Source organism: Mustela lutreola, chromosome 4 (genome assembly GCF_030435805.1).
Source record: "Mustela lutreola isolate mMusLut2 chromosome 4, mMusLut2.pri, whole genome shotgun sequence".
Taxonomy (NCBI): domain Eukaryota; kingdom Metazoa; phylum Chordata; class Mammalia; order Carnivora; family Mustelidae; genus Mustela; species Mustela lutreola.
The window spans coordinates 130806186-130822399 of record NC_081293.1 but is presented as its reverse complement, the minus strand read 5'-3'; the positions used below and the strand labels follow the sequence as shown (position 1 = coordinate 130822399).

General features: G+C 33.6%; 1 protein-coding gene across 3 annotated transcripts in view; it reads right to left on the bottom strand.

Annotated features, from left to right (window-relative positions):
* The window catches only part of ANKIB1 (ankyrin repeat and IBR domain containing 1), a 148760-nt gene that overhangs the window by 3939 nt on the left and 128607 nt on the right, over positions 1 to 16214 (bottom strand). For 2 of the 3 annotated variants that reach the window (XM_059171088.1, XM_059171089.1), the window contains exons 12-18: positions 11162 to 11296; positions 10094 to 10180; positions 9937 to 10003; positions 7558 to 7703; positions 6368 to 6546; positions 5480 to 5531; positions 1064 to 1178 (exon numbers count right to left, since the gene is read on the bottom strand). In XM_059171088.1, the coding sequence (XP_059027071.1) occupies positions 1064 to 1178; positions 5480 to 5531; positions 6368 to 6546; positions 7558 to 7703; positions 9937 to 10003; positions 10094 to 10180; positions 11162 to 11296 (781 nt within the window). The remainder of the gene's footprint in view (positions 1 to 1063; positions 1179 to 5479; positions 5532 to 6367; positions 6547 to 7557; positions 7704 to 9936; positions 10004 to 10093; positions 10181 to 11161; positions 11297 to 16214) is intronic. The other variant, XM_059171091.1, reaches the window with a different exon arrangement.

Here is a 16214-nt window from a genome sequence, read left to right as displayed (position 1 = left end):
TGGCACCCCTTTTTCCTTATTTAGAAAAAAATTACATGTGTAATTATACATATATGTAATTTTCCTGTTTATGTATATATATACACACACACACACATATATATAATATTACTACTTCAAACACGATTGTTCTTTATATTTTTGTTTGCACTATATATGGTTCTATTAATAAATAATGCAAGTGCTACCACCCATTCCTCTTTTTTTCCTTAAGCAATAACAAACAAAACTAAGGAATTTTGGCATTACAATAGCCTGAAGAACAAATCTTTAGGCTCACTGATGCTGATATATTAAAGATGATCTACTGACATGATAGTCTGAAGATTTTCCATTAACAAACATTTAAGAGTTGATAATTAAAAATCATATATCTCTAATACCAGAAATCCTCTTTTATTTTTATTTTTTCAAGATTTTACTTATTTATTTGACAGACAGATATCACAAGCAGGCAGAGAGGCAGGCAGAGAGAGGGGAAAGCACGCTCCCTGCTGAGCAGAGAGCCCAGTGCGATGTGGGGCTCAATCCCAGGACCTTGAGCTGAAGGCAGAGGCTCAACCCACTGAATCACCTAGGTGCCCCAATCTTCTCTCTTTTAAAGAATGTTTAGGGGGGACTGAGGCTAGGAGAAAAATATTCCATGAACACAGTAACAGTAATCAAGAGCTACAATTTATTTTGTGCTCACTAGGTGCTACCAGTGTGTAAGGCTTTTACATTCATTCTCTCATTTACTGCTCACAGGGAGCCCACGAGCCCACAAAGTGGCACTATTATTATTGCTTCTTTGGAATGAGGAGACTGAAGCTTGGAGATGTTAAGTGAACCTGACTAAAGTTTCACACTGACACACAGCAGGGAAGGGGTCACGTATCCACGTCTAGCTGACTCCCACAGCCCAAGTTCTTGATCTCCCTGGATTCTGTGTCGTGTGACATGTGAAGCATCTGCATATTGAGTGTATATCTGAACTACAAACTGTAAACATTTAGATTAGCCAGTTTTTAGAACGAATTCAGGAGAACCAAGAGACTAAAACACAGCCAGCTCAAGAGCTTACCTAAAGTGCTCTCACTTGGCTCCTCAGGGTCCGGAGGGCTACTGAGCAGACTGTGCACATCTCCTCGACGGCGCTGCTGTCTGTGCCTCCTCCGGTACTGAAATTCAGCATATTCCTGCATAAACCAAAGGTTATAAAATACAGGAGAGCATGCAATTTTTCTAATGCAAATAAAACAAACAATACACTTTTTTCCAGGAAAAAAATGTGTGATTTTATATACATATTATAAAATCACTTCGCTTTGACTAAAGAAACTTCAGGTTTTGCCATGCCAATGAAAAATAAAAGATAAAATGGAAAAAGAAAAAAATTCAAATAGTCACTACGACTGCCTGGATAACTTGAGAATACTTGCAAGCTCCAATGCTAGGTCATAACTAAGCCTTAATTCACGTGCTTGGGTCTTGTTACCTAATATGATGAGAACTATAATGATTTAACTAATTTAAGTTAGGATCTTTACTAAGATAAGGTAGGCTCTTGGAGGTTTGGTTTTTAAAAAGTGACTGTGACATGTGCAATAGAAAAAAAAAAAGACAACGAAGAGCATACACTGTCAAGTACTTGTCAGACTATTAGATTTTGTATTCTTTGGGACAACTACATACCATACTCAAAAGTTAAATGAAAAATTAAATTAAGTTAAATGAAAGTTAAGTTAAATGAAAAATGTAAAGTTAGCTTTAAAGCTAAGATGTTACTTGGCTTCCTTCCTTTATTAACTAATACATGGGGTTATCTATGACATGGGCAGGAGGAAGTGTTTTCTGTATAGCATATGGGAAGAATACAGGTTTTGGCAAGGCAGAACCTGTGCGACCTGCTATTTCTTGGGTACAAACATACTTTTCCACATTTTAGTGACAGAAAATTCTAGGAGAGAGGCCAGTTCTTGTGCATGACACCAGCATGAATAGGCTAATTTTGAGAATGACTGTAGAATTTTTCAGTGATAAACGTTAAGATACTCAGGTTTATGATCATCCTGCTGACCCTGGGATATTAGATATGCTTATATTGTGAAAAAACCACAATAAATGAAGGGAAGTTTTACATCACAAATAAAGTTTTCACATCATACCATTCAAGTCAAATTTATTTAAACTCCGTCTGTGTAAACAATAAGAAGTGGGAAGCATCGTACCAGGTTAGAAACCAAGAAAGACAATACAAGTCCTCAGGGGGATTATTTAGATTCTTCAAGCTGTGGTATGATTTCCTCTTTTTCTGGAGGTCCATGATCCCAAACTGGATGGTGTTTATTTATTTATTTAATTAAAGATTTTAATTATTTACTTTAGAGAGAGGATGTGAGCAGGGAGGAATGGAGGGGTAGGGAGAGGGAGAGAGAATCTCAAGCAGACTCCATGTTGAGTGTAAGCCTAACTTGGGGCTCAATGTCACCACCCCAAGATCATTACCTGAGTGGAAACCAAGAGTCAGACGCTTGATGCTTAACTGACTGAGTCACCCAGACGCCTCTCAAGGTTTATATTTAAGGAGAATTTGTTTACTTTGTACACTTGATGGTGGTACAAAAAGTTATTCTGAATTAAAGGAACTATTACTGACCACAGAATATACATATTCCCAATTTAAGAAAATTAAAATTTGGTTTAAAAACAACTATAAAGGAAACTTGATTTATTTATAATTATTCTGACAGAAAACTCAATAGCATTCTCTCATGATGCAACAGGCTTAAAAATTTGATCTCATAAAATTAAATTTATCTGAAAATTCCTAAGAATTCCTAGATTTTTAAAAAAAGATTTATTTATTTATTTGAGAGAGAGAGAGAAATGCGTGCATGAGGGGGAAGCATACAGGGAGAGGGAGAGTCCAAGAAGACTCCCTGCTGAGTGCACAGCCCCATGTGGGGTTCTATCCTACAACCCTGAGATGATGACCTGAGCCAAAACCAAGAGTGGGATGCTCACCTGATCACACCAGGTGCCCCAGAATTCTAGATTTTTAAGAAAATATTTGAAAAGGCTTTAGCTGGTATACTCCGAATGGTTCGAGAGTACTAAGGTTACAGAGAATATTAAGAAATCTTGAGATTTATAGGGGAAAAAGCTGCCAGGAGATTTTTGCTGAGTACCAAATCTGTCAGTGACTTAAAGAGACGCTTTAATCCTTCCAGAACTTTCACGAAGTATTTAGCATCACCTGCATTTTAAAGAGGAGGAATTTAAGGAAGAACACAGCCTAAATTTTGATAAGTTACAAAGCTCAACCTTGAGCTTGGGTGTCCCTCGGCCTTGAACACCGTGCTCTTTCCTCTGGGCTCCACGGCCTTTAAAGTAGTACAAAATAATTATGATTGTCACTGACTCATTCAATTCAATTAAAAAAGGAGTAAGATGGTATTAACTTTACTGAAAAAAGAAGCCTATTGGAGTTTGGTAACATTATTATTTTTCTCTGCAGAGTATATATGAAGGCAAAGAGCTAATTTTTCAAGATACTATTTTGGCAGTTACTTGATAGTCACACGCATGCAGATCTTTAGTTTCACGCTATATGGTAATGCTTTAGACTTCCAAAAAGATTTACATAAAAGCTTGGTGTATCCGTGTGCCCAAGATTTTAAAGAAGAGAAAAATAATAGTTAAAAATAAGTAGTTAAATAATTCTTATAAAACTTATTAACACATAAAAAATAAATTTAAGGAAAAAAGTTACTTATACTTTCACAATTCTCAATCTCTGGAGAACAAGAGCTCAATATTTTTATTCATAAATATTCACATGCGAGGTGGCAAGCTTTTTTTTTTTTTTTTTTTTTAACAAAATGAATCTGTGTCAGTCACATTAGGAGGCCTTCAATATTCAAGGACAAATATTTAGGATTCCTAAAGTTACTATCAGAGCTAGGAGCTGCAAGATGATGCATACATGACTATGAATACACTGGTAAAGGTTTTATTTTTGCTCAAATGTAGCTAAACCGTGTTTATACCTTGAAATACTGAAATCTTTAGTACTCATTTTTGATAATTGAAGCTTGTTTATTCACGCTTTTAGGTAGAATTTTCCATATTATCCTCAAAGCTGTAATTATACCAGAATAATAAGCATAGGATCAAGTAAAGAAAAGGTTCATAATTTTTTTTACAATAGAAATTTCATTAATATATTGAATTCTCTTTGCAATTTAAGAGAATTTAAAATTTTCAAAAGCACAAATGGTTTTCTAAAAGTCAGTATTTTCTTGAATATATCTACCAATACAAAAAAGGCCACAAGGTGATTGCAAGTATCCTCAGCAGCTGAAAAGAGAAAGTATCTGATTTAAATAAGCCACAGTCATTTCTGGGTCATAATTAATTTCATTCTCTTTCAGTTGAGATAAAAAATGGACTGTAAATGACAAAGGTTTCACTGTTTGTCCTGCTCCCTTCCAAGCACTAAGTTAAAAGGTTATTATAACATAAACATTAGATATATACTACTGTTTTAGAAGGAGAGACAGAAATAGAACTGCTAAAACCATTTACAATCTGACTCCCCAGTGACAGTGGCAATTTAAATCTCAGAAAACAGCAATGTGATTAAGATTTTCACTCTATCTTATTTTTATTTGTGGTAACTGCTATTTGCAGTACTCCAAACAGTTAATACTGTTTGTATTTTAAAATCTATCAATAACAACAACCAAAAAAACCCAAGAGGGTGAAAACCTTAAAGAGAAAGAGAACTAAGTGAAGCATTTCTTTCTGCATCAACATTATTAATATCAATTTCCACCTTAGAAACTGATTATAAATCAATTCAATCACACTGTTGTAGTAACTTTAAAAAAACAGACTGTGTAGGTTCTTTATAGATCCAGACTGAAATAATATTACAACAAATATATAATACATTTCTTTCTTTTTTTTTTTTTCTTCCCAAGATTTTTATTTATTTGACAGAGAGATCACGAGTAGGCAGAGAAGCAGTCAGAGAGAAAGGGAAACAGGCTCCCCACCGAGCAGAGAGCCCGATGGGGGGGCTTGATCTCAGGACCCTGAGATCATGACCCAAGCCTAAGGCAAAGGCTTAAGCCTCTGAGACATCCAGGTGCCCCATATAATACATTTCTGATAAATAAAATTTGTATCTCATTAACCAATTTGAAGTGATGTTTCAAAATATATGCTGTAAGTTGGCCTTAATTATGACTGCTCAGTAATTAAAAATAATAAGGGGGAAGCATTTAATAATGTGATGATAATTCAATACTACAAATAACTAAATGTAGATTCTGCTGAGGCATTTTTATTTAACACAAAAGACAAAAACCACTACTGACAATCTCAGTAGGATTTAGAATAGATAAGGGTGGAAATGCAAGCAGGATTTCATGAAGGAAAAATATAATTAATAAAACAAAACAAAACCCCTGTCCCCCCACAAAGCAATTACCTCAGGTGATGCAAATCCTAAATATTCCCAATCCCATGTTCCACCAGCAAAGCTACAAAGAAATCAGACATACCATTTGATTTATTATCATCACTACAAAGTACAATCAGACCCTTATCCACTGAACATTACTTTTAAGTCCTCTGCTTGGAACGTGCTTAACCAAAGTAGATCAACTACTGAATATAATTAAAATGATATTTTAATTCTTTCAAGTTCTAAATTGCTTTAGGTTTGTGTAAAATGGTAGAAAAATAAAAATAATCATGCTATAACAGAATATTTTATGATTCCTTCTATTTTTAAGTGTTTATGTAATAAAAATAGGGTCAAAGGAATTTCTAAGGCCTATAATTATTATGAATAAGAAAATAGGCTTCAATTTATAATGGCAGTAGTAGTGTAAGAATCTGAAATAAATAACCAAAACTAACTGTTCTTTAATGGATGAATATGAATCAATTAAATGACTATTAATATCAGATTTCTAATTTTTTCATAACCTCTTACATAAAAATATAAGACCATAACAAGTTGGCAAGGCTTCCAAATTTGACATTATAAGATGCTTATGACTATTAGATCAATATATATATTAAATATTTGAACTGATGCATTAGAGTACTTTGAATTATGAGTTCACCTGAAGTGTGAAATTAACCTAGCCTAATGTATTCCAAGAAACTACAGAAAGACAAACAAAATATAAGACAGACACAAATAGTATTGCGGGGAAATCCCCCAAAAGAAGTTAACATGCTTTTATTAGCTCTTTGTACTTTAGGTGTAAGTAATTTCCAGGAATATGAACCCTAGTTAGATAAAAATTAACCTGGTGAAATTTGTGGCCGGAGCTAGGATGATTTCCATAGCATGCATCCTTTTTACCTGCGCCTCGGAGCTTCTGGTGAGTCTGCAGGAGCAACTCCCCGAGCCACAGATGCCAGGAATTCTTGTCTCTTCTGCTGTACAAGGCACGCTGCCTTGATGATTTTGTGGCGGGGTGTGCGAAGGTAAGGCCTATTGACTTTTTGGGCAAGGTCTTCGGTGACCATTTCTAGGTCTGTCTATGGTAAGAAGAGAGAGAGGAAAAAAGAAGGATTTTAGGCTGAGTAGGTTAGTCAATAGCAAATCCATTGCCTATCTGGTTTCTCACATAAATCTTACTCTTTTAAAGTCATAAAGTAATCCAAATTATAAAATAACTTACTGCTTAGTATATATGTCTATTTTGCACATTTCAGGAAAATAAATTCAAAAGGCATTTATAGCAACATAGTTGGTAAAGATTACAAATAAACAGTGAGTATGCCAGATGTCTACAGGGAATTTATTATTTGTCTATGTGAAAATAAAAAAGAGTAAATTTCAAGGCATTGTACATGCAAATACATGATTGTGTAGTGCAGACCACATGGAAATGCTAAAGGAATTTGAGCCAAGGCAAAATCTCCATGATCTGGGGTTAGATGTGAAAGGCTTCACCGTGAAAATTAATATTGAGCATTTTTTTTTAAGAAATGTAGGATATAACTTACTAGAGGACAGTTCAAAGGGGTGACATGAAAATTGTGGTAAGGGAAGAAAGTTTGGTGGATTAAAAAAAAAAAATGTACAATGAAGTTGTTTAGCTATAGTGATGTCAGTTGGCTTAGGTGTTTTTGTTTTTTAAATACTGTAACTTTTTCAGTTGTACTTTTAAAATAAACCGGTAAATAGCAACTTTCCCATCTAGCACGCAATGTGATTTGTTTCATCTTTGAAGACAAAATTTCTAATTATATACTAAGAATTAGGCTAGATTTCAATATCAGCCAGTTTAAAACAAACAAATGTGTTAGAAAATGTCTGCATAGCTCAGAACTCACTCATATCTGTAGTGGCAAATTTAAATACAAAAACATTTCAGTTTATTACTGGTAATTTTTCCTTTATTTAAAAACCATCCTAAAAACAAAAACAAAATTGTTTTCTAGTCACAGCCAAAATAGATAAAACTTAATTAAGTCACCGAAAAAGGAAAAAATCCATTTTCTATAATAATTGCATTTAAATTTAATTTTAAAAAGATATCTTACTTGCATGAGTTCAAAAATTTCTTTCTTTGTGCTTTTAGGTTCTAAGAAAAATCCATATGGATAAGAACACTTGAGAATGCGTCGAGTTTTTAAGAGCACATGAACTGCATCTTCAATGAAAGTGGTATCTGGACAGCCTCCTTCAGCTATAAAGCAAATCAGGCACAGTGAAAAAAAACTGTTTTGCAAATATGCTGTTATAAATTAATTAAACGACTGAGATTTCTTAAAAAAAAAAAACAAAACAAAACAACAAAGGATCTCTGTGAAGAAGTTGTTTGAAGTAACTGTATGATAGTAATTATCTGAACCAGACTAAACACCAACACAAAACACTCATGTGTGGCTTGTCAGCATTTATAAATGAAGCACACATTGCAGTTGCCCAGGAGCACTGATGGCAATCATGAAGGAATGCATCCACTGATTCTGGATTCTGTTCACCCTGTTGGTTAAACAAATCTAGCTTTAGGCCAACTGTTTTTTACTATGTTTTCCAGGTTATCTCTAGTGAAACTTTGTTGATTAAAAATTAAAACAAACAGGGGCTCCTAGCTGGCTCAGTAGGAAGAGCAAGTGACTCTTGATCTTGGGGTTATGAGTTTGAGCCCCATGTTCGGTAGAGAGAAAACTAAAAAAAAACCCCAAAACCAAAAAACAAAACACTTAAAAAAAAAGAATTAAAACAAATGCCCTGCTGAGTTTGCAAAAAAAAAAAAAATAAAAAAATAAAATAAATAAAAATAAAAAACTCCCTCCTAATTATAATTATGCTTCTGTAAAAACACTGTAAGAAAAAAGATACAACATTCTGGGGGAACAACTGGATAACTAATGCTAGTAAATATATCAAGAAGAGAAAGAAAGGGGAAGAAGACTGAGGAAGAGGGGAGAAGAAACTGCCTTAACATCTGAGATGGTTCCTTCTCCAAGTATCATTATAACATTCTAACTTTCTCCTTAACTGCAAATAAATGGAAACTAAGGAGTAGAATGTAGATTCATAAATACTTTTGAAAGTAAGATTATTCTGCAGGCTTGTGGAAAGAAATTACATGTGCATGTACACACACTGATGTATAGACCATCCCAAAACATCCACCCTAGCAGAGGGATCTGAACTAAGAGGATATAAAAAAAGAAAAACAAAACCAAACACCAACCACACCTCACTATGACATGTGCGAGAAGTATGTGAAGTTTTGTTTCTTCCTTTCCAATCCTTATAACTTTTCTTTTTCATATTTTATTATGCAGTCTCGAACCTCCAGATGTTTGAAAAGCAGCAGTAATTCACATCTACAGATATTTATAGAATGTTTACTATGTGTCAGGCACTGTTCTAAGTATTAGGGACAACCTAGTGATGTAAGAGACAAAAATCCCTGCTGAAGAACTACACAACCTGTAAGGGTTTTTTCTTTTCCATTTTTACTATGGGATTGCTTCTCGGCCTTTAGGCTATCATCAACTGTACTATCCGTTCTTACCATTTTACTGTGGACAGTACTTCAAGAGTTTGATAATGGCAGTAAAGTGACATCATTCCTAAAGTCTAAAAACTAATATTAACAAGGAGACAAAGCTGCTATCAACACTTTCACCTACTCCAATTTATTTAATTTATGCTTACTATCTTAATTGGGAATTACCCTCATGAAAAGGGTCTTACGTACAAACTGGACCAAATACAATTGCATTTTTACACTGAAAACCTTTTACATATAAACTATGATTATTTTTAAAATTTGACTTTTAAAAACAAACATGTTAGAACCTATACTCTGTGTGGTCATTAGGAGATATCATATTTTAATGATGCAACCAATACTCAATTATTCTTTCTGAATTTCTATTTTAGGATCCGCACCAGCCCTATCTCATGTCTTTGCTTTCAGATTCTAATGTTTGTTATTTACTAGTGAGATGATTTCTCCCAAAACTATATTTGACCTCCATTCCGTTAAACAGTCTAAATTTTCTCAAGAATCTTTGGGAATTTAGTCACACTACAACTGGGTGACATGTGAATCTTGCTCTTTTGACTGATCAAGGATGGTTTTTAGGGCTCACCCACTGTTTCTGACACTGTAGACCATCAGCAGTGGCACAGAGTAAAAAACTATGATGTGTGTTTATCTGCTAATGGTTTAGGCTGCATTAAGAGGAGCATATGAGATAAGCTGGGTAGAAAATCTAATTACAGAGGCCTCAAATGCTAAGCTGCACTCTGGGCTTCAGAGAACTCCAAGCAATACCAGAGTGAACAATGCAGATAATAATGTATTCCCCGAAGGGCCTTAACCTCCTACCAATTAAGTGACTTAAGCATGGAAGGCTATTTTATATTAATTATCACACATACCACTTATAACTTACTTTCTTTGAGAGCTCTACTCAATTGCTCCATCTTTTCTTTGGCTGTTTTAAGAAGGCGTTGTTCTAACTAAAGGAATAGAAATAAATAGTTTATAAAATTTTCTTTATTTATTCACAACAGTATCATTCAGAGCATTTGAAATGATTTGGGACATACCTGATAGCTATGCTCATGGTTTTTAAATCTTGTGTAATAGTGCATAAATCTGTCAAGTTCCTGAAATCGTTTGTGTTTTTTCTCAGCCTAGGAAACAAAAGTCCATAAATGACTTTTATAAATAAAGTACTAGCTATTAAATTGGGGACTTTTTGTCACTTAAAATTTTTATTAGTAATAGGTAGTTGTGCATACAGATTTCATTATTTTGAGGAAAAAAAAACCAGTACATTTTTAAGACTACCAGAACAAAGTCCTGCATTTGTATTCTCTATGATAAATCACTAAACCCATGCTCCCAGACCGTAAAGCAAATATGCCTCTCAAGTCCTACATTTATCAGATCTTCAATGTTTTATTATATTGCTTATTGCTATGGACTGAACTGTATCTCCCCAAAATTCATGTTGAAGCCCTAACCCCCAATATGAATGATTGGATTTGAAGACAGGGTCTATGAAGTGATAAAGGTTATATAAAGTCACTGGGGTGTGGCCCTTACCCAGTCAAATTATTGCTCTTTTAAGAAAAGAAAGAGACACCAGTACTCTTTCTCTCCCTATCATGTGAGCATAGCAAAAGACAGCCAGCCCTTTGCAAGCCAGGAAGAGAGTCATCACCAGAAGCTGAATTGGCAGGAATCTTGATCTTGGACTTCTTAGGCTCCAGAACTGTGAGAAATACATTTCTGTTGTTTAATCCACTCAGTCTATGGTGTTTTGTTATGGCAGCCAAGCAGACTAAGAGACTTATATATTGTAACATAATACTGTGTTTTTGATATTAATGTTAAAAATTTTAAGTCATTATAGAGATAAGGATATATAAGACTTAATCCTTAATATAAAAAAAGGAAAGTTAAAAAAAGAAAGCTCTCAAGTTGATAGCTCTATTTTATTTAAATTAAAGCTACTCTAAAGTGTATTGGGGGGGCAGGTAAGGAAAAAAAATAAAGTGTATTCAATTTAATGCCTTATTATGACAAAGATAGGACAAGAAGACATGCAAAATACTCCCAAAGTAATTAAGTGGCTTAGCCAGAGGCCTTGATTTAATAGTTCTTTTTACCTCCACAGTCATTTCCTTGGATTGTTCCTCCACATGCTGAATGACTTCATAGCGAGTACATCTGTAATAACCTCCTGTGGAAGAACTATGCTTTTTCCATTCTTCTAGGCAAATCCAGCAAAAGTCATACTTGCACTTCAAAAGAAAACATATATGCAAACATCGCCCTGCATTAACATGCAAATTGTTTTCTGATTTCTAGTTAACTACTTTGTAGTGATCCAGCAATTCTGCCTGTGTGACCAGGAACAAATCTTAAAGACATGCTGTCTTTTTCATATTTCCTTTAGAGACCTTACCTGCACAGAAAGATGTGGGGGTAGTTTAAAATGACCGCTTGTAAGGATAAATTAAAATGCAAATCATAATATTATGAAGGAATATCAAGGAATCTTTAAGAATATCAATAGGCTATTCTTTCCCAATAATAAAGACAAATACTGACAATGTTTCATTTTCAAGTGCATGGCAATCTTACTTTGGTACGTAAAGCTTCACCAGTCTTCATGAGAAGTTTTTCTTATGACTAACAGAACAAGTTTGAAAGGTTTCTAAGTAGAAAGACTGATATAAATTCTGTTTCTTATTTTTAAGAAAATTTTGCTTTACTATCATAATTGGCCAATAATGTCCAAAATATGATCTTTATAGTAGGAAAACAGTTTTTTTTTTTTTTAATGTTTATGGATCTTATGGGATCTTGGGTCTTCCCATTTCAAGTCTGTCTTCTTCTGGTACTTTTATGTGTTTTCTTTTTTTCTTTTTTTTTTTTTTAAGATTTTATTTATTTATTTGAGAGGGAGAGAGAGTGAGCAAGAGCATGAGAGGGGCGAAGGTCGTTGAGCTGGGAGCCCAACGCAGAACTCAATCCCGGGACTGTGGGATCATGATCCGAGCCAAACGCAGTTGATTAACCAACTGAGCCACCCAGGCGCCCCATGTTTGTTTGTTTTTTAAACATTTAAATATTTGAGCTGTTCAGAATTTATCTGGGTATACAGTATACAGTATGAATTAAATTTTATTTTTTTCCACACAGCTGCCAGTTGTCTCAATCATATTTATTTAACAGTCCCTGTTTCTCCACTGTTGGAGATCCTCCTTTACCTCCATATACTAAATTCCCACATTATTTCTGTTTTCTGGGCTTTTATTATAGTTTCATTAATCTCTAGATTCATATGCCAGCACCATGCTATTTTAATTATTGAGCCTTAACGACAGGCTTACTATTTGACAAGGATAGTTCTTCCTCACTGTTCTTTTTCAGAGCTTTCCTAGCTATTTTTGCTTTATTTTTCTATGTGGACTTTTGAATTAGCTTATCTAGATGCAGAAACAAAAACTGCTGCTATTTTCATTGGAAACTTTCTACCTAACAACTTTGTTACCTTTCCATTTGTTTGTCATCTTTTGTGTTCTACAGATAGGGGTCTTAAAATTTTCTTCATATAAATTTTGTATATTTCTTAAGTTTCTTTCTAGATAAATGAGATCTTTCCTTTCAGTACATATTTTGTCTGGATATTTTTGGTATAAATGAAGGCTACTGCCTTCTGCATATTAATTTTGTATTCTGCTAATTAACTGAATTTTGTTGTTAGCTTTTAAACTGATTCTTGTGGGTTTTCTAGGTATATAAACATGCTATCTGCAAAAAAAAATAATTTTATTACTTCATTTCTAATTTTTAAATCTTTAATTTCTTCCTATTATCTAAATATGCTGATTGGGATCTCCAGTCCCATGTTAACAATATTTGTGATTGAGAGTATCCTTATCTTGTTCTTGATTTTAGTGAGAGTACCTCTAGTTTTCTCACTAAATATCATAGTAACTTTTGCACTGAACTAGACTCATTTTTATCATACTAAGGAAGAGTCCATCTGTTCTTACTTCTTTGAGTTTTTTAATAAAGAATGGTTGTTGTTTTTTTGTCAAATGCCTTTTTAGCAACTACAGAACATATATATGATTCTTCTTTGGATCTACTAATAAGATGAGGTACCGCAATAGCTTTTTAAATATTGAATTATTCTTGTATTCCTGAAATAAACACATGGTCAATACTTTTTATTAAAATTTTTAAAAATTGATAATCATTCTTTAGTATATGTGCTGCCGAAGCGAGCACTGATAATCATTCTTTAAATGTATTCTTGTTGGATTATATGTGCTAAGATCTGTGGCTCCCCCACCACCCAATATCTTATTTAGGATTTATGCATTAGTATTCATAAGTAAGACTGATCTATAATTTTCACTTCATTTTTATAATCTTATTAAGTGCTAATATCAAGATTCTATTCCCTTTTAATAATTTGAAAGCTAGCTTGCTTTCTCTCTCTTTCTCTCTTTTTTTTAAAAATTCCCAGAAACAGTTTAAGTCATATTAGAATTACCTATTCTTTGAAGGTTTGATAAAAATTCTATTGTGAAACTGTTAGGGCCTATTGCTTTAAAGTGTGTGTGTGTGTGGGGGAAGATTGCTGAAAAACTATCTTCTATGGAAATAAGTTTATTTGGATATTTTTTCTAGGGTCAGTTTTAATAAATTTTATGTTCTTAGAAAATCTATCCATTTCAAATCCAAGTTCAAATTTATCTGTAAGAATTTAGCAAAATTATCTATTATCATTTGTTTATTTTATTTATTGATTAGTCCCCTTAATTCTTATATTGTGCATTTGAACTACCTCATCTTTACTTTTTCGTAGATAAGTTTCGAGGTTTATCTTACCTTTTTCTTAAAAAAAAAAAACACTATTTTGGATTTATTAGTTAATACCGTTTTTCAGTTTTCAACTCAACCGATTTCTGCTTTAAAAAAAGATCCTCCCGGGCACCTGGGTGAGTCAGTCAGTTGAGTGTCTGCCTTTAGCTCAGATAATGAGCCCAGGGTCCTGGGATCGAGCCCCACATTGGAAGCAGGGAGCTGCTTCTTCCCTTCCTTCCACCTGTGGCTCACCCTGCTTGTGCTCTCTCTCCCTGTCAAATAAATAAAATCTTAAAAAAAAAAAAAATCCTTCCTTGTGGTGTTCTTCAAGTTTATTCTGTTTTTCTAATTTTTTGAGTCATATCCTTAACTCATTCCTTATTTTGCATTGTTTTAATGAGGCCATGCACATTTCTGAGCATTGTTTTAGATACTGGTGCTCAGGTTCTGATAAAGTAGTATTTCCATTATCCTAGTTTTCTAGAAGTTCTTTAATTCCCACTTTTATTTCCTTTAACTCAAGAGTTGTTTGAGAGATCTGAAATTTCCAAATGAAAAGGGCTTTTATAACTTAATTATTAATTTCTATGTTTTCCATTATCAGAGAATGTTGCTATTACCATTTCTATTTTCTGCAGTATTACTGAGATTTTCTTTCATAATCAATGGTCAAATTTTTTGCTAATGCTCCATGGATACTTACAAACATGGTGTAAACCATATTTTTAGGATACTAAGTCTGAATATATAGCAATCAGAAATATCTTAATAACTATATTAAGTCTTCTATATCTTTATTATTTTTTTTCTCTACCTGAGAGGTCATGGACAGAGAACTAAATTAAAGTCTGTGTCCTATTAGCCCTACACTAACAGGTACTTACACAATACATTCTAGATATCATGGTTCTAAGAGTATGCAAGTTCTTATGCTTGATATAAGCAAACTTTGTGCCTGATTTGATACAAGTACAGCTCCACTGATGTCTCATAATTAGTGGCAGAACTTTCTACAAAAGAGCCAAATTTTATATTCTATGGTAAGAAAAAGAATACAGAACTTTAGTTAACTTTTAGTTTTTAGTTGCAGCATATCGTTTTACAGTCAGATGAAGAAAATTACTGTAAGTGATTTAAAATGTGTAAGAATGCAAAATTTAAATAGTTTCCTGAAAAGTATCTAAAGGGAAATGAATAAAGAGCATTTTTTAAAATAAAACTATTTTTATAAGTCCAAATTTGTCATTCTTCTAAAATGTTTAACAATTTGATTCCAGAAAGTAAAAATTATTGAATGATAATCAACATTTTGGCAGTAATAAAAGTATCTTATGATCTAGTCATTGTGTTAGAGCATGGATTCAATTACATATGCTTTGCTGTTCTACCTTTGCATTAAAAAAAATTCTAAATCTATGAAAATTTTTCATAGCAAGGTTATTACTTTCTTGCCATATTTGTCTTTCTTCTATGTCCTAAAAATTACTTGCTAGTTTCTTTTGTGAAAAGCAAATACTTCAGATGGTATATTAGATAAGACTACTATATTTCCATAGTGTGGAAGTAAATGTTTCTTTCTTTTTTCTTTTTTTTTTTTTAAGATTTTATTTATTGATTGATAGAGAGAAAGAGAGCAAGAGAGGGAACACAAGCAGGGGAAGTTGGAAGAGGGAGAAGCAGGCAGCCGTTGAGCAGGGAGCCCGATGTGGGACTCGATCCCAGGACCCCAGGATCATGACTTGAGCCGCAGGCAGATGCTTAACGACTGAGTCCCCCAGATGCCCCATAAATGTTTCTTTTCTTTCTTTTTTTTTTTTAAATAATTTTTTATTTTTTATAAACATATATTTTTATCCCCAGGGGTACAGGTCTGTGAATCACCAGGTTTACACACTTCACAGCACTCACCAAAGCACATACCCTCCCCAATGTCCATAATCCCACCCCCTTCTCCTAAACCCCCTCCCCCCAGCAACCCTCAGTTTGTTTTGTGAGATTAAGAGTCACTTATGGTTTGTCTCCCTCCCAATCCCATCTTGTTTCATTTATTCTTCTCGTCCCCACTTAAGCCCCCCCCATGTTGCATCACCACTTCCTTTAAGTAGTTGATAAATATGTATTGAGTGAATGAATATTTTTATGAATTTATCAGGCTTATGATATGAGATAATTTATATTAAATAGATTTTGCTTGAGCTTCTTCTGCATTTAAAAGAAACATTTATGATAAATGTTATGATAAATTCATAAAAATATTCATTCACTCAATACATATTTATCAACTACTTAATACTGGTAGGTGCTTTATTATTAGTAGCCCAATGACTGATTTTTACT